The sequence below is a fragment of the Oncorhynchus masou genome, chromosome 33 (assembly GCF_036934945.1).
Source record: "Oncorhynchus masou masou isolate Uvic2021 chromosome 33, UVic_Omas_1.1, whole genome shotgun sequence".
Lineage (NCBI taxonomy): Eukaryota > Metazoa > Chordata > Actinopteri > Salmoniformes > Salmonidae > Oncorhynchus > Oncorhynchus masou.
The window spans coordinates 11,665,597-11,684,440 of record NC_088244.1 but is presented as its reverse complement, the minus strand read 5'-3'; the positions used below and the strand labels follow the sequence as shown (position 1 = coordinate 11,684,440).

General features: G+C 49.2%; 1 protein-coding gene across 1 annotated transcript in view; it reads left to right on the top strand.

The window, feature by feature from the left end:
- The window catches only part of kcnd3 (potassium voltage-gated channel, Shal-related subfamily, member 3), a 302,565-nt gene that overhangs the window by 230,030 nt on the left and 53,691 nt on the right, over nucleotides 1-18,844 (top strand). The window contains exon 3 of the mRNA XM_064956447.1: nucleotides 8,352-8,520. Within this exon, the coding sequence (XP_064812519.1) occupies nucleotides 8,352-8,520 (169 nt within the window). The remainder of the gene's footprint in view (nucleotides 1-8,351; nucleotides 8,521-18,844) is intronic.

The following is an 18,844-nucleotide window of genomic DNA, read 5'->3' as shown; positions in this document are numbered from 1 at the left end:
TCCAATTCATCCCAAAAGTGTTCGATGCGTTTAAGGTCAGGGCTCTGTGCAGGCCAGTCAAGTTGTTCCACACTGATCTTGACAAACCATTTCTGTATGGACCTCGCTTTGTGCACGGTGGCATTGTCATGTTGAAACAGGAAAGGGCCTTCCCTTTCGTCTACAATGTCATTCTATGCTGTAGCATAGGCCCCTTAGTTCCCTTCACTGGAACTACAGGGCCTAGCCCAATACATAAAAACAGCCCCAGACCATTATTCCCCCTCCACCAAACTTTACAGTTGGCACTATGCATTAGTACAGATGGCATTCTCCTGGCATCCGCAAAACCCAGATTCACCATCGGACTGCCAGATGGTGAAGCGTGATTCATCATTCCAGAGAGTCCAGAGTGCAATTGTTTGGAACTCGGGGGAAAGACGATTGTTACACGCTACCCGCATCCGCTCTTTGAGCTCGTGTGGCCTACCACGTCACAGCTGAGCCGTTGTTGCTCTTAGCAGTTTCCACTTCACAATAACAGCTTTTACAGTTGACCGTGGCAGCTGTAAATTTGACGAACAGACTTATTGGTAAGGTGGCATCCTATGACGGTGCCACGTTAAAAGCCACTGAGCTCTTCAGTACGGCCATTCTACTGCCAGTGTTTGTCTATGGAGATTGCATGGCTGTGTGCTCGATTTTATACACCCGTCAGCAACTGGTGTGGCTGAAATAACAGAATGCACTAATTTGAACGGGTATCCGAATACTTTAGTATATACTCTAGTATATATAGTGTATATGAGTCTTGTGCCTTGGTGTATATGAAACAGTGTTGGATCCAGAACAGTGGAGGATCCAGAACAGAAGGACTTGAAAGTGGTTGTTGTGAATCTCCCGCAGAAATAACAATGTGCCATAGGTGTTTATTGACAGCGTCGATGTTATTCTGTCTAGTCCATAGGACTATGCCGGCGTTAGGGGAAACATTTTAGAAGCATGTCGAACCCATACTAGGTTATTAAAGCTGTGTGAAGAATGTGTCATTTCATTTTAAGGGACTTTAATAAACCATTTATACTCTCACATATAAAACCATTTACTAATCATTAGTTAAGTATTTTCGCAGTCCCTAATCAAAAATGATTTACTTTATAAATGTTTTGGTGACCAGTGTAATTTCTCACAAAAATATGGGCATGCCATTGGTAGACATTCCTGCAGTACCTGATGCTCTTTAAGGTCTTAAAATAGCCTAGATGTCACGCCCTGGTCGAAATATATTATATTTATCTTCATTTATTTGGTCAGGTCAGGGTGTGACATGGGTTATTGCGGTGTGTTTTTGTCTTGGGGTTTTTGTGGGGCGTATAGTATAGTCTATGGCTGCCTGAGGCGGTTCTCAATCAGAGTCAGGTGATTATCGTTGTCTCTGATTGGGAACCATATTTAGGCAGCCATATTCTTTGAGTGTTTTCGTGGGTGATTGTTCCTGTCTCTGTGTCTTCACCAGATAGGACTGTTTAGGTTTTCACGTTCCGTTTGTTGTTTTTATATTGTTCGTGTTTTTTCGTTCTTCATTAAACATGTCTCATAAATACCACGCTGCATTTTGGTCCGCTCCTCCTTCAACAGAAGAAAGACGTTACACTAGAACATTTCACTGGTAAAAGAATAGACACACAACACAGGATGTTTAAGGAAATACATATATACATATGTGAATAACTAAATCAAATCAAATCACATGTTATTGGTCACATACATCAGCTGATATCTCAAAGTGCTGTACAGAAACCCAGCTTAAAACCCCAAACAGCAAGCAATGCAGGTGTAGAAGCACGGTGGCTAGGAAAAACTTCCTAGACAGGCCAAAATCTAGGAAGAAATCTAGAGCGGAACCAGGCTATGAGGGGTGGCCAGTCCTCTTCTGGCTGTGCCGGGTGGAGATTATAACAGAACATGGCCAAGATGTTCAAATGTTCATAAATGACCAGCATAGTGAAATAATAATCACAGTAGTTGTCGCGGGTGCAGCAAGTCAGCACCTCAGAAGTAAATGTCAGTTGACTTTTCATAGCCGATCATTAGGAGTATCTCACTCCTGCTGTCTCTAGAGAGTTGAAAACAGCAGGTCTGGGACAGGTAGCATGTCCGGTGAACAGGTCAGGGTTCCATAGCTGCAGGCAGAACAGTTGAAACTGGAGCAGCAGCATGGCCAGGTGGACTGGGGACAGCAAGGAGTCATCATGCCAGATAGTCCTGAGGCATGGTCCTAGGGCTCAGGTCCTCCAGGAGAGAGAAAGAAAGAGAGAATTAGAGCGAGCATACTTAAATTCACACAGGACACCGGATAAGACAGGGCCAAACAGGAAGGATATAACCCCACCCACTTTGCCAAAGCACAGCCCCCACACCACTAGAGGGATATCCACCAACCACCAACCTACCATCCTGAGACAAGGCTGAGTATAGTCTTTGGTAGCAGTCCACATCGGTGGCACTATATTATCCTCAAAGCGGGCAAAGAAGGTGTTCAGTTTGTCTGGAAGAAAGACATCGCTGCCAGGGACGTGACTGGTTTTCTTTTTCTAGTCCACAATTGCCTGTAGACCCTACCACATACGTCTTGTGTCTGATCCGTTGAATTGCGACTCCACTTTGTTCCTATACTGACAATTCGCTTGTTTGATTGCCTTGCGGAAGGAATAACTACACTGTTTATATTCTGCCATATTCCCCAACATCTTTCCATGGTTGAATGAGGTGGTTCACGCTTTCAATTTTGCGCGTATACCGCCATCTGTCATTGGTTTCTGGTTAGGGTGGGTTTTGATAGTCACAGTAGGTAGAACATCTCCAATAAACTCCCTTATAAACTAACTCACCAAGTTATTTTCTGAGTTTTCCCTGAACATTTCCCAGTCTGCGTGATCAAAACAAACTTGAATGCCTTGTATGCATCGCGGAAGTTAGAGAAGAAGTGGTCCAAGGTATTGCCTGCGCGGGTGCTACAATCAATGTGCTGGTAGAATTTAGGTAGCCTTGTTCTCAAATTAGCTTTGTTAAAATCCCCAGCTACAATATATGCAGCCTCAGGATAGATAGTTTCCAGTTTACATAGAGTCCAGTGAAGTTCCTTGAGGGCCGTTGAGGTATCTGCTTGGGGGGGACAATACACGGCTGTGACTATAATCGAAGAGAATTCTCTTGGGAGATAATGTGGTCGGCATTTGATTGTAAGGAATTCTAGGCCAGGTGAACAAAAGGACTTGAGTTCCTGTATGTTGTTATGATTACACCATGAGGCGTTAATCATGTAGCATACACCCCCGCCCTTCTTCTTACCATAGAGAATGTTGTTTCTGTCGGTGCGTTGCGTGAAGAAACCGGTGGCTGTACTGAGTCCAACAACATATCCCGAGAGAGCCATGTTTCCGTGAAACAGAGAATGTTACAATCTCTGATGTCTCTCTGGAAGGCAACCCTTGCCTTAATTTCATCCACTTTGTTGTCTAGAGACTGGACATTGTCGTGTAATATGCTTGGAAGCGGTGGGTGGTGTGCACGTCTTCTGAGTCTGACCAGGAGGCCGCTCCGTCTGCCTCTCCTGTGGCGACGTTGTTTTGGGCCTCTGGGATTAGATCCATTGTCTTGGGTGGAGGTCCAAACAAAGGATCCTCTTCGGTAAAGTCGTATTCTTGGTCGTAATGTTGGTATGTTGACGTCGCTCTTATATCCAATAGTTCTTCCCGGCTGTATGTAATAACGCTTGAGATTTCCTGGGGGAACAATGTAAGAAATAATATATTTTTAAAAACTAAACACTACCTTGTTTCCTAAGGACTCAAAGTGAGGCGACCATCTCTGTTGGCGCCATCTTACTAACATTTTCAAATGTGGGAGTAATGATTAATAAATGGTTAGAAAAGTGTTTGTAAATGTCTTACGTTTATTATGGACCCTTAAAATATAGTGTTACCAAAGAACGTTCCAAATTGTTTAGGCTGTCAGTCCAGATGGGTTTAAATGAATGGAATAAATGGAACACATTATTTTCTCAACTGGAATCCAATCGTTCAAAAAGTACATCTGTGAGGCTTTGTGTGGTCCTGCCGCAGTGGAGAAACGGAAGGGGGGGAGGGGGGGGGGGAATTACTACAGAAGTACTCATCTCTATGGCACTTCCATTAAATTGCTCTCATTTTGTCTTTCAAAGCAGTATGTGTGTTTGTGTGTGCATGCGTGTGCGTGTGCGTGTGCGTGTGCGTGTGCGTGTGTGTGTGTGCGTGTGTGTGTGTGTGTGTGTGTGTGTGTGTGTGTGTGTGTGTGTGTGTGTGTGTGTGTGTGTGCGTGTGTGTGTGCGTGTGCGTGTGTGTGCGTGCGTGTGCGTGCGTGCGTGTGTGTGCGTGCGTGCGTGCGTGTGTGTGTGTTATTACTTGGAGTGGAAAACCATTAGAGCTGTATGGTAGTTTAAGGAGCACCCTCTCTCCTTACTTATCTCTGATGAATTCAGTGTGTGAGTTCCCTGATGGCTCTACACAGCATAATGCATCCCATCAGGGAGAAGGAGATGGATGGATGGGGAGTGGGACGTCTAACTGGATGCCTTCTTTGATCTCACTCTGCCGCCATTTTGTCTGTCTGAGGCTCCCCATGCGACAGCACATGTCCTATATCTGTACATTATGATCCTGTAATCACAAAGAATCCACACAAAACAATGTACTTCTAAAGTAACAACACATAGTGGGATTTGTTTGGCCTTTGGGTGAGTTATGTTTACAGAAGTTAAGCCTTGAAAATGTACATTTTCACATTTGTTGTTGTTGTTGTTGCTGTTGTTGTTTAATCATCTTTGGCTGGATAGTTGGGGAAAGTTGGGATTTAGAGTTGAGAGAAGCAGAGTCCTGTCTCTTCTGGCCTCAGGCTGGATGGTGCTGCAAAAACAGATATAATATACGTTGACAAGAAAACCCCAAAGTGTAGCCATACAAAGGATATTAACTACACCCCTGATAGGGCGTCAATTAGCTGTGAACAGAGTGCATGTCAATGTTCTGCATTCTATCCTAGTTAATGTGATGAATAAATAGGATTAGTTGTGAGCTCTTGTGTATCGCTACTCCTAAGCTGGCTATTTTATGGCCCAGCTTTAGGAGGAAGCAATTATTGTTGCTATGGATTACACGTTTAATACAGCTCATTATGCCCCAGATAACATTTCTGTATAGAATGCTGCATTTTGTATAATATTTTAATGTGCAATTATTTCTGTACTGAGACGTTAAATATATGTTAAGCCTGGCGCTGCCATATGATGTTTGTGACTATGAGTCCATTTGTAGTCAGACTGTGTCTAGATACCTATACCTTTGGCACCAGAAGCCAATAAAAGCAAATGACCAACACTTTCTACTCAGGAATACCAAATAAGCACCTTTAGAAATAAAGTTTAGTTGTTTCTTTATCCATAGACTGGAGTTTTATTGCTGTCCTTAGTCGTTTAAAATGAGTATTCTTTTTATTGCTCTTTTTATTCTGACACAGTGGCTTCCTCTTGGGAAGGGACAGATCTATTATGTCCAGTGTAATTGTGTTTGCATTTGAAACACGGCCGTGATTGCTTTTTGACTTCTGAATATTCCAGATTGGATGGGCTAAATTACATTTTAGAAAATGTCCCGGGCTCCCTAAGCCCTCGTCTCCGCTCCTGCATGCTCTCTTCCACTCCTCTCCACTTTGCTCCTCCTCCCCTCCTCTACCCTCCGCTCCTCCTCTCTCCTTTCCAATTCCCTCTCCCCTCCACTCTCCTCTCCCCTCCACTTCCCTCTCCCCTCCACTTCCCTCTCCCTTCCACTTCCCTCTCCCCTCCACTCTCCCCTCCACTTCCCTCTCCCCTCCCCTCCTCTCCTCTCCCCTCTGCTCTATTTCCATCTGCTTCCCTCTCCCCTCCACTTCCCTCTCCCCTCCACTCTCCCCTCCACTTCCCTCTCCCCTCCCCTCCTCTCCTCTCCCCTCTGCTCTATTTCCATCTGCTTCCCTCTCCCCTCCACTCCCCTCTCCCTTCTACTTCCCTCTCCCATCCACTTCACTCTTCCCCTCCACTCCCCTCACCTCACATTTCTGCTCCCCTCTCCCCTCTGCTCCTCTCCCCTCCCCTCCCTCACCTCTTCCCCTCCACTCTCCACTCCCCTCACCCCACCTTTCTGCTCCCCTCTCCCCTCCTCTCCCCTCTGCTCCCCTCTCCTCTCCACTTCCCTCTCCCCTCCACTTCTCTCTCCACTCCATTCCCCTCTCCCCTCCACTCCCCTCTCCCTTCTACTTCCCTCTCCACTCCACTCTCTTCCCCTCCACTCCCCTCACCTCACCTTTCTGCTCCCCTCTCCCCTCTGCTCCTCTCTCCTCCCCTCACCTCACCTCTTCCCTCCACTTCCCCTCCACGCTCCTTTCCCCTCCACTTCCCTCTTCCCCTCCTCTCCTCTCCTCTCCACTTCCCTCTACCCTCCGCTTCACTCCCCTCTGCTTCTCTCCACTGCCCTTCACTTCCCTTGCACTCTCCCCTCCACTCCCGTCTTCCCCTCCTCTCCCCTTCCCTCCACTCAACTCTCTCCTCCACTCCCCGCTTCCCCTCTACTCCTCTCTCCCCTCTTCTCCCCTCCCCTCTGCTCCTCTCCACTCCTCTCCCCTCTGCTTCTCTCCACTCCTCTCTCCCCCCACTCCTCTCTCCTCCGCTCCTCTCCCCTCCGCTCCTCTCCCCTCTGCTCCTCTCCACTCCTTTCCCCTCTGCTTCTCTCCACTCCTCTCTCCCCTCTGCTCCTCTCCCCTCTGCTTCTCTCCACTCCTCTCCCCTCTGCTTCTCTCCACTCCTCTCTCCCCTCCACTCCTCTCCCCTCTGCTTCTCTCCACTCCTCTCTCCTCTCCCCTCCGCTCCTCTCTCCTCCGCTCCTCTCCCCTCCGCTCCTCTCCCCTCTGCTCCTCTCCCCTCCACTCCTCTCCCCTCCGCTCCTCTCCCCTCTGCTCTCTTTCCAACTGATCCCCTCTCCCGCTCCACTCCTCTCTGCTCCACTCCCCTCACCTCTCTGCTCCTCTCCCACTCTGATCTCCTTCCCCTCCTCTCCCCTCGACGCTCCCCTCCCCTCCCCTCTGCTCCTATCCCCCTCCACTCCGCTCCCCTCTCCCCTCCTCTCTCCTTCTACTCCGCTCCCCTCTCCCCTCCTCTCTCCTTCCACTCCGCTCCCCTCCGCTCTCATCTCCCCTCTGCTCTCCTCTCTTTTCCGGTCTGCACTCCCAAAGGTTGATGTTTTCTCCTGTCACCTAATGAAAGCACTGAAGTCTCTGAGAGGATCAACTGGAGGCAGACTGACTGAGGAGGTTAAGGTCTCTTCTGAGAGAGCTGTGTGGAAGGGCTGATGTTCCATCTATCTAGCGCAACTCACAACAGTGTGTGAATGTTTCTTATTGAAAGAAGTCTGAATGCGTTTTGGTTTGTTCTGTGTGAATTAACTCCATCTGAACTAACCTCTTTCTCCCTTCTCTCTCTCCTCCCTTCTCTCTCTCTCCTCCCTTCTCTCTCTCTCTTCCCCTTTTTCTCTCCTCCCTTCTCTCTCTCCCTACTCCCTTCTCTCTCTCCTCCCTCCCTTCTCTCTCTCTCTACTCCCTTGTCTCTCTTTCTACTCCCTTCTCTCTCTACTCCCTGCTCTCTCTCAACTACCTTCTCTCTTCTACTCCCTTCTCTCTCTCCTCCCTTCTCTCCTTACTCCCTTCTCTCTCTCCTCCCTTCTCTCTCTACTCCCTTCTCTCTCTATTCCCTTCTCTCTCTATTCCTTTCTCAATCTACTCCCTTCTCTCTCCTCCTTTCTCTCTCTCTCTCTCCTCCCTTCTCCTTCTCCTCCCTTCTCTCTCTTTCAACTCCCTTCTCTCTCTACTCCATTCTCTCTCTACTCCCTTCTCTTTCTCCTTACCCCCTTCTCTCTACTCCCTCCTCTCTCTTTCAACTCCCTTCGCTCTCTACTCGCTTCTCTCTTTCCTCCCTTCTCTCTCTACTCCCTTCTCTCTCTCCTTGCTTCTCTCTCGCTCTACTCCATTCTCTCCCTCTCTACCCCCTTCTCTCCCTCTCTACTCCCTTCTCTCCCTCTCTACCCCCTTCTCTCCTTCTCTACCCCCTTCTCTCCCTCTCTACTCCCTTCTCTCCCTCTCTACTGCCTTCTCTCCTGCTCTACTCCCTTCTCTCCCTCTCTACTCCCTTCTCTCCTGCTCTACTCCCTTCTCTCCCTCTCTACTCCCTTCTCTCCCTCTCTTCTCTCTCTCTCTCTCTCTCTCTCTCTCTCTCTCTCTCTCTCTACTTTACTCTCTCTCTCTCCTTGCAGATATGGAGACATGGTTCCTAAGACGATTGCGGGGAAGATATTTGGTTCTATCTGTTCTCTGAGCGGGGTGTTGGTCATTGCCCTGCCTGTCCCAGTCATTGTGTCCAACTTCAGCCGCATCTACCACCAAAACCAGAGAGCTGACAAAAGACGGGCGCAGAAGATGCAGGTAAACATAGTTTGTCATTACCTCAGAGGTTTGGACTGGAGGGAGACCTCCAGTTCAGGGAGCCATCCGAGCCCACTCTCCCCCGGAGAAGAGCAGAGAGATGGGAAAGGCGCAGGGCTCATGTCCCCATAGAAAGGCATTCTCTAGATAAGGTATGAATATCACACACACACACACAAGCACAGTTATTCACATGATATAAACAGTAATCAAGTGACACATCCACTACTTGTTGCTCACTGAATGCGACCCTAGTGTCGTTTCCCCAGGAGAGCAATAACCCTGTGTAAAAACCCATTCAGAGGGAAGAGCCATTGGTTATGTCATGAAACAGTGTCATTCTCCATTAACCTAGACATTTTAATGCCTTTTGCCATAGTGTGTGAGCCATACAATCCAGGCGCAGCAGAGAGAAGATAAACTGAGGAGTCACAGCCTGTCACTGTACTAATGACACTCGCCTATCACTGTCATCTCACAGCGCACTGTTTGTGTGTGTGCTTGTGCATGCATGTATGTGTGTGTGTGAGAGGGAGAGAGAGAGAGGGTTATCCCTCACACCAGGCCCTGTCTCAAGTCTCTTCAGTATTTGTTATTACTTAATTAACTGTAAACTAATTGTCTGAAAATCACCAGGGGCCTGTTTCCTTGTGTGTGGGGACCAGACAGTCAAACAGGCTGATGATGAGTCAATCTAACCATATAGGCTCATCATTAAACATTCCTACTACTGTTAGATACAGTCAAGCCGTTCTAGTCCCCTATCCCAAACCCACCCCTAATCAATGAATGCTGATTGGCTGGAGTACAGCCAGTCTAGTCCCCTATCCCAAACCCACCCCTAATCAATGAATGCTGATTGGCTGGAGTACAGCCAGTCTAGTCCCCTATCCCAAACCCACCCCTAATCAATGAATGCTGATTGGCTGGAGTACAGCCAGTCTAGTCCCCTATCCCAAACCCACCCCTAATCAATGAATGCTGATTGGCTGGAGTATAGCCAGTCTAGTCCCCTATCCCAAACCCACCCCTAATCAATGAATGCTGATTGGCTGGAGTACAGCCAGTCTAGTCCCCTATCCCAAACCCACCCCTAATCAATGAATGCTGATTGGCTGGAGTACAGCCAGTCTAGTCCCCTATCCCAAACCCACCCCTAATCAATGAATGCTGATTGGCTGGAGTATAGCCAGTCTAGTCCCCTATCCCAAACCCACCCCTAATCAATGAATGCTGATTGGCTGGAGTACAGCCAGTCTAGTCCCCTATCCCAAACCCACCCCTAATCAATGAATGCTGATTGGCTGGAGTATAGCCAGTCTAGTCCCCTATCCCAAACCCACCCCTAATCAATGAATGCTGATTGGCTGGAGTACAGCCAGTCTAGTCCCCTATCCCAAACCCACCCCTAATCAATGAATGCTGATTGGCTGGAGTATAGCCAGTCTAGTCCCCTATCCCAAACCCACCACTAATCAATGAATGCTGATTGGCTGGAGTATAGCCAGTCTAGTCCCCTATCCCAAACCCACCCCTAATCAATGAATGCTGATTGGCTGGAGTACAGCCAGTCTAGTCCCCTATCCCAAACCCACCCCTAATCAATGAATGCTGATTGGCTGGAGTATAGCCAGTCTAGTCCCCTATCCCAAACCCACCCCTAATCAATGAATGCTGATTGGCTGGAGTACAGCCAGTCTAGTCCCCTATCCCAAACCCACCCCTAATCAATGAATGCTGATTGGCTGGGGTATAGCCAGTCTAGTCCCCTATCCCAAACCCACCCCTAATCAATGAATGCTGATTGGCTGGAGTACAGCCAGTCTAGTCCCCTATCCCAAACCCACCACTAATCAATGAATGCTGATTGGCTGGAGTACAGCCAGTCTAGTCCCCTATCCCAAACCCACCCACCCCTAATCAATGAATGCTGATTGGCTGGAGTACAGCCAGTCTAGTCCCCTTTCCCAAACCCACCCCTAATCAATGAATGCTGATTGGCTGTTGTCCAGCCAGTCTTGTACCCTATCCCAAACCCACCCCTAATCAATGAATGCTGATTGGCTGGAAGGTGAACACATGACTGTTTCTCAGGTAGATACCAGTCTCTGGTTAAAAGACTAGGGTCTCTATTCAATCAGATCTGCATTAACCTACATCTTCATAATGGTTATTTTGGCGAGTCGGAGGTGGAACTGCATTTTTTACAAGCATTTCGCTACACCCGCAATAATATCTGCTAAATATGTGTAAGTGACCAATAACATTTGATTTGATTAGAGCTGTCAAATCCACAAGCGGATCCTGGTATTATACCTAAAGCGGACCTTGCCTTGTTTACCAGTTGGAACACTGGAATGTCAGATGTGATCTACACCTTGATTCGGTGATAGAAATCGTAATTTTTTAATAAATGTTTTATTTCACCTTTATTTAACCAGGTAGGCCAGTTGAGAACAAGTTCTCTTTTACAACTGTGACCTGGTCAAGATAAAGCAAAGCAATGCGACAAAAACAACAACACAGAGTTACACATGGATTAAACAAACATACAGTCAATAATACAATAGAAAATCTGTATACAATGTGTGCAAATGAAGTAAGGAGGTAAGGCAATAAATAGGCCAATAGTGGCGAAGTAATTACTATTGAGCAATTTACACTGGAGTGATATATGTGCACATGAAGATGTGCAAGTAGAAATACTGGAGTGCAAAAGAGCAGAAAAACAAGTATGGGGATGAGGTAGGTAGTTGGTTGGATGGGCTATTTACAGATGGGCTGTGTACAGCTGCAGCAATCGGTAAGCTGCTCTGACAGCTAACGCTGAAAGTTAGTGAGGGAAATATAAGTCTCCAACTTCAGTGATTTTTGCAATTCGTTCCAGTCACTGGCAGCAGAGAACTGGAAGGAAAGGCGGCCAAAGGAGGTGTTGACTTTGGGGATGACCAGTGAAATATACCTGCTGGAGCGCATGCTGCTTGTGGGTGCTGCTAAGGTGACCCGTGAGCTGAGAAAAGGCGGACCTATACCTAGCAAAGACTTACAGATTACCTGGAACCAGTGGGTTTGGCAACGAATATGTAGCGAGGACCAGCCAGCGAGAGCATACAGGTCGCAGTGGTGGGTAGTATATGGGGCATTGGTGATAAAACAGATGGCACTGTAATAGACTGCATCGAATTTGCTGGGTAGAGTGTTGGAGGCTATTTTGTAAATGACATTGCCGAAGTCAAGGATCGGTAGGATAGTCAGTTTTACGAGGGTATGTTTGGCAGCATGAGTGAAGGAGGCTTTGTTGCGAAATAGGAAGCCGATTCTAGATTTAACTTTGGATTGGAGATGCTTAATGCGAGTCTGGAAGGAGAGTTTACAGTCTAACCAGACACCTAGGTATTTGTAGTTGTCCACATATTCTTAAATCAGAACCATCCAGAGTTGTGATGCTAGTCTGGCGGGCGGGTGTGGGCAGCAATCAGTTGAAGAGCATGCATTTCGTTTTACTAGCATCTAAGAGCAGTTGGAAGCCATGGAAGGAGTTTGTATGGCTTTGAAGCTCGTTTGGAGGTTTGTTAACACATTGTCTTAAGAAGGGCCAGATGTATATAGAATTGTGTCGTCTGCATAGAGGTGGAACTCTAACTGAGAAGTAGTTAGTGAACCAGGCGAGGCAGTCATTAGAGTAACCAAGGCTGTTGAGTCTGCCGAAAAAATATGGTGATTGACAGAGTCGAAGCCTTGGCCAGGTCGATGAAGACTGCTGCACAGTACTGTCTTTTATCTATGGCGGTTATGATATTGTTTAGGACCTTGAGAGCGGCTAAGGTGCACCCGTGACCAGCTCGGAAACCAGATTGCATAGCAGAGAAGGTACAGTGAGATTCTAAATGGTCAGTGATCTGTTTGTTCACTTGGCTTTGAAAGACTTTACAAAGGCAGGGCAGGATGGATATAGGTCTGTAACAGTTTGGGTCTAGAGTGTCTCCCCCTTTGAAGAGGGGATGTCTAGCCCAGCTGATTTGTAGGGATCTAGATTTTGCAGCTCTTTCAGAACATCAGCTCTCTGGATTTGGGTGAAGGAGAAGTGGGCTGTGCGGAGCTGTTGGCTGGGGTTGGCGTAGCCAGGTGGAAAGCATGGCCAGCCGTAGAGAAATGCTTTTTGAAATTCTCGACTATCATGGATTTATCAGTGGTGACAGTGTTTCCTCGTATCAGTGCAGTGGGAAGCTGGGAGGAGGTACTCTTATTCTCCATGGTCTTTACAGTGTCCCAAAACCTATTGGAATTAGTGCTGCAGGATGCAAGTTTCAGTTTGAAAAAGCTAGCCTTTGCTTTCCTAACTGACTGTGTATTAGTTCCTGACTTCCCTGAAAAGTTGCAAATTTCGGGGACTATTCGATGCTAGTGCAGTACGCCACAGGGTGTTTTTGTGCTGGTCAAGGGCAGTCAAGTCTGGAGTGAACTTGACTGGCTGTGTTTTAGGGAGCATTTGACAGTGATGAGGGGTGGTCATTTGACCGCGGACCCATAACGGACGCAGGTAATGAGTGATTGCTGATACCCTGGTTGATATCTATGAAGGTGCCCGTGTTTACGGATTTGGGGTTGTACCTGGTAGGTTCCTTGATAATTTGTGTGAGATTGAGGGCATCTATCTTAGATTGTAGGACGGCCGGGGTGTTAAGCATATCCCAATTTAGGTCACCTTGCAGTACGAACTCTGACAATAGATGGGGGGCAATCAATTCACATATGGTGTCCAGCGCACAGCTGGGAACTGAGGGGGGTCTATAACAGTAAGGGACTTATTTCTGAGGAGATGGATCTTTAAAAGTAGAAGCTCAAACTGTTTGGGCATAGACCTGGACAGTATGAGAGAACTCTGAAGGCTTTCTCTGCAGTAGATTGCAATTCTGCCCCCTGTAGCAGTTCTGTCTTGACGAAAAATGTTGTAATTGGGGATGGAAATGTCCACATTTTTGGTGGCCTTCCTAAGCCAGGATTTAGACACGGCTAGGACATCAGGGTTGGCTGAGTGTGCTAAAGCAGTGAATAAATCAAACTTAGGGAGGAGGCGCCTGATGTTAACATGCATGAACCCAAGGCTTTTACGGTTGCAGAAAGTCAACAAATGAGAGTGCCTGGGTACACCCAGGGCCTGGGTTAACCTCTACATCACCAGAGGAACAGAGGAGGAGTAGGATGAGGGTACGGCTAAAGGCTGTAAGAACTGGTTGTTTAGTGCTTTGGGAACAGAGAATAAAAGGAGCAGATTTCTGGGCGTTGTAGGATAAATTCAGGGTATAGTGTACAGACAAGGGAATGGTAGGTTGTGAGTACAGTGGAGGTAAACCTAGGCATTGAGTGACAATGAGAGAGGTTGCATCTCTAGAGGCACCAGTTAATTTAGGTGCTGTCTCTGCATGTGTTTGGGGTGGGACAAGGGGGCTATCTGAGGCATGTTGAGCAGGACTAGGGGCTCCGCAGTAAAATAAAACAAGGAGAGCTGCCCTAAACAACAGGCATATTGACATTGGCGCGGGACGTGGACTCCACTTCACCATAGTTTTTCTACGCCTCTTTATCCGCCTCCGTGGCCTCTTAAAAATGTCAACCCTCGCTGCTGACCTCGGACTGGGGACCCGGGTCCCGAATGGACGGGAGATTCCGGCAGCACCGGACGGACGGGAGACTCCGGCAGCTCCGGAGTGAAGGGCGATTCTGGCAGCGCCGGCATGACGGACGGCTCTGGCAGCTCCTGGCTGACTGGCGGCTCTGGCAGCTCCGGGCTGACCGGCGGCTCTGGCAGCTCCTGACTGGCGGGCGGCTCTGGCAGCTCCTGACTGACCGGAGCTCTGGCAGCTCCTGACTGCCGGTGGCTCTGGCAGCTCCTGACTGGCGGGTGGCTCTGGCAGCTCCTGACAGACGGGCGACTCTGGCAGCTCAGGACAGACGGGCGACTCTGGCAGCTCAGGACAGACGGGCGACTCTGGCAGCTCAGGACAGACGGGAGACTCTGGCAGCTCAGGACAGACGGGAGACTCTGGCAGCTCAGGACAGACGGGAGACTCTGGCAGCACTGGACAGGCGGGAGCACCTGTAGGAAGGAGACGGAGAGACAGCCTTGTGTGGGGGGCTGCCACCGGAGGGCTGGTGCATGGAGGTGGCACCGGATAGACCGGACCTTGAAGGCGCACTGGAGGTCTCGAGCACCGAGCCTGCCCAACCCTACCTGGTTGAATGCTCCCCGTAGCCAGGCCAGTGTGGCGAGGTGGAATAGCCCGCACTGGGCTGTGCTGGCGAACCGGGGACACCATGCGTAGGGCTGGTGCCATGTACCCCGGCCCGAGGAGATGCATGGAGACCAGATGCGCTGAGCCGGCTTCATGGCACCTGGCTCGATGCCCACTCTAGCCCAGCCGATACCAGGCACTGCAGTGTACCGCACCGGGCTATGCACGCGCACTGGGGGCACCGTGCGCCTCACGGCATAACACGGTGCCTGCGCGGTCCCTCTCTCTCCATGGTAAGCATGGGGAGTTGGCGCAGGTTTCCTTCCTGACTTCGCCACACTCCCCGTGTGCTCCCCCCAAGAAATTTTGGGGCTGCCTCTCGGGCTTCCTTGCCAGCCCTGTTCCCTCAAAGTGCTGGCTCCCTTTACCTACTGCCTCCACTCTCCTGGCTGCCTCCACCTATTCCCATGGAAGGCGATCCCTTCCAGCCAGGATCTCCTCCCATGTGTAGCAACCCTTGCCGTCCAGAATGTCCTCCCATGTCCATTCCTCATTATAGCGCAGCTCATGCTGCTGCTGCCTGTTACCACGCTGCTTGGTCCTTTGGGGGTGGGTGATTCTGTAACGGGATTCGTCGTCCTCTGACGAGGAGTATGAGAGATCGGACCAATATCCAGCGTGGTACGTGTTCGTCATGTTTTAATGAACAAAATCACTGAACACGAAAATACAAAATAACAAATAGAAAGACAGAAACGAAAACCGAAACAGTTCCGTGTGGAACACACAGACACAGAAAACAATCACCCACGAAACACTGGTGGGAAAAGGCTACCTAAGTATGATTCTCAATCAGAGACAACTAACAACACCTGCCTCTGATTGAGAACCATACCAGGCCAAACGCAAAAACAACATAGAAAAACAAACATAGACTGCCCACCCCAACTCACACCCTGACCATACTAAAACAAAGACAAAACAAAGGAACTAAGGTCAGAACGTGACAACACTGGACAAAAACAATCACGTCTTACTGCTGCTCCATCTTGGACATCATATGACATCATAAATAATGAATGATTTTCATTTTGAATGTCATTATTTCTATACAGCCTACACTTTCTCATTCTAAACTTCTAACGCGAGTGGGGTGGGTGTGGCTTTGTGACAATGATCAAGAGCAGCTGCTCACCGATTTGACAGCTCCAATGCAGTTACACCTCCAACACCACCAAAACATCAGTTATGCGGGTGTCGGCTATCACCAGTTAAAACTCGATCTGAGCGAGTGGCTCCCGAGTGGCTCAGTGGTCTAAGGCACTGCATCTCAGTGTAAGAGGCGTCACTATAGTACCTGGTTTGAATCCAGGCTGTATCACATCCGGCCGTGATTGGGAGTCCCATAGGGTGGCACACAATTGGCCCAGTGTCGTCCGGGTTTTGCCAGAGTAGGCTGTGATTGTAAATAAGAATTTGTTCTTAACTGACTTGCCTAGTTAAATAAAGGTTAAATAAAAAATAGGCCTAGGATGACTGGAATATATTGTGTGTGCTTCTGCTGGTGTGCACGTGTGCGTATAGGATGTGTGTTGTACGTATGTGTATGGGATGTTCTAGGTGTGTGTATGGGATGTTCTGCGTGTGTGTATGGGATGTTGTGCGTGTGTGTATAGGATGTTCTGCGTGTGTGTATGGGATGTTGTGCGTGTGTGTATAGGATGTTCTGCGTGTGTGTATGGGATGTTGTACGTATGTGTATGAGATGTTGTGCATGTGTGTGTGGGATGTTCTGCGTGTGTGTGTGGGATGTTGTGCGTGAGTGTGTGGGATGTTCTGCGTGTGTGTATAGGATGTTCTGCGTGTGTGTATGGGATGTTGTGCGTGTGTGTAAGGATGTTCTGCGTGTGTGTGTGGGATGTTGTGCGTGTGTGTATGGGATTACATTTACATTTACATTTAAGTCATTTAGCAGACGCTCTTATTCAGAGCGACTTACAAATTGGTGAATTCACCTTCTGACATCCAGTGGAACAGCCACTTTACAATAGTGCATCTAAATCATTAAGGGGGGGTGGTGAGAAGGATTACTTATCCTATCCTAGGTATTCCTTGAAGAGGTGGGGTTTCAGGTGTCTCCGGAAGGTGGTGATTGACTCCGCTGTCCTGGCGTCGTGAGGGAGTTTGTTCCACCATTGGGGGGCCAGAGCAGCGAACAGTTTTGACTGGGCTGAGCGGGAACTGTACTTCCTCAATGGTAGGGAGGCGAGCAGGCCAGAGGTGGATGAACGCAGTGCCCTTGCTTGGGTGTAGGGCCTGATCAGAGCCTGGAGGTACTGCGGTGCCGTTCCCCTCACAGCTCCGTAGGCAAGCACCATGGTCTTGTAGCGGATGCGAGCTTCAACTGGAAGCCAGTGGAGAGAGCGGAGGAGCGGGGTGACGTGAGAGAACTTGGGAAGGTTGAACACCAGACGGGCTGCGGCGTTCTGGATGAGTTGTAGGGGTTTAATGGCACAGGCAGGGAGCCCAGCCAACAGCGAGTTGCAGTAATCCAGACGGGAGATGACAAGTGCCTGGATTAGGACCTGCGCCGCTTCCTGTGTGAGGCAGGGTCGTACTCTGCGGATGTTGTAGAGCATGAACCTACAGGAACGGGCCACCGCCATGATGTTGGTTGAGAACGACAGGGTGTTGTCCAGGATCACGCCAAGGTTCTTAGCGCTCTGGGAGGAGGACACAATGGAGTTGTCAACCGTGATGGCGAGATCATGGAACGGGCAGTCCTTCCCCGGGAGGAAGAGCAGCTCTGTCTTGCCGAGGTTCAGCTTGAGGTGGTGATCCGTCATCCACACTGATATGTCTGCCAGACATGCAGAGATGCGATTCGCCACCTGGTCATCAGAAGGGGGAAAGGAGAAGATTAATTGTGTGTCGTCTGCATAGCAATGATAGGAGAGACCATGTGAGGTTATGACAGAGCCAAGTGACTTGGTGTATAGCGAGAATAGGAGAGGGCCTAGAACAGAGCCCTGGGGGACACCAGTGGTGAGAGCGCGTGGCGAGGAGACAGATTCTCGCCACGCCACCTGGTAGGAGCGACCTGTCAGGTAGGACGCAATCCAAGCGTGGGCCGCGCCGGAGATGCCCAACTCGGAGAGGGTGGAGAGGAGGATCTGATGGTTCACAGTATCGAAGGCAGCCGATAGGTCTAGAAGGATGAGAGCAGAGGAGAGAGAGTTAGCTTTAGCAGTGCGGAGCGCCTCCGTGATACAGAGAAGAGCAGTCTCAGTTGAATGACTAGTCTTGAAACCTGACTGATTTGGATCAAGAAGGTCATTCTGAGAGAGATAGCGGGAGAGCTGGCCAAGGACGGCACGTTCAAGAGTTTTGGAGAGAAAAGAAAGAAGGGATACTGGTCTGTAGTTGTTGACATCGGAGGGATCGAGTGTAGGTTTTTTCAGAAGGGGTGCAACTCTCGCTCTCTTGAAGACGGAAGGGACGTAGCCAGCGGTCAGGGATGAGTTGATGAGCGAGGTGAGGTAAGGGAGAAGGTCTCCGGAAATGGTCTGGAGAAGAGAGGAGGGGATAGGGTCAAGCGGGCAGGTTGTTGGGCGGCCGGCCGTCACAAGAAGCGAGATTTCATCTGGAGAGAGAGGGAGAAAGAGGTCAGAGCACAGGGTAGGGCAGTGTGAGCAGAACCAGCGGTGTCGTTTGACTTAGCAAACGAGGATCGGATGTCGTCGACCTTCTTTTCAAAATGGTTGACGAAGTCATCTGCAGAGAGGGAGGAGGGGTGGGGAGGGGGAGGAGGATTCAGGAGGGAGGAGAAGGTGGCAAAGAGCTTCCTAGGGTTAGAGGCAGATGCTTGGAATTTAGAGTGGTAGAAAGTGGCTTTAGCAGCAGAGACAGAGGAGGAAAATGTAGAGAGGAGGGAGTGAAAGGATGCCAGGTCCGCAGGGAGGAGAGTTTTCCTCCATTTCCGCTCGGCTGCCCGGAGCTCTGTTCTGTGAGCTCGCAATGAGTCATCGAGCCACGGAGCGGGAGGGGAGGACCGAGCCGGCCTGGAGGATAGGGGACATAGAGAGTCAAAG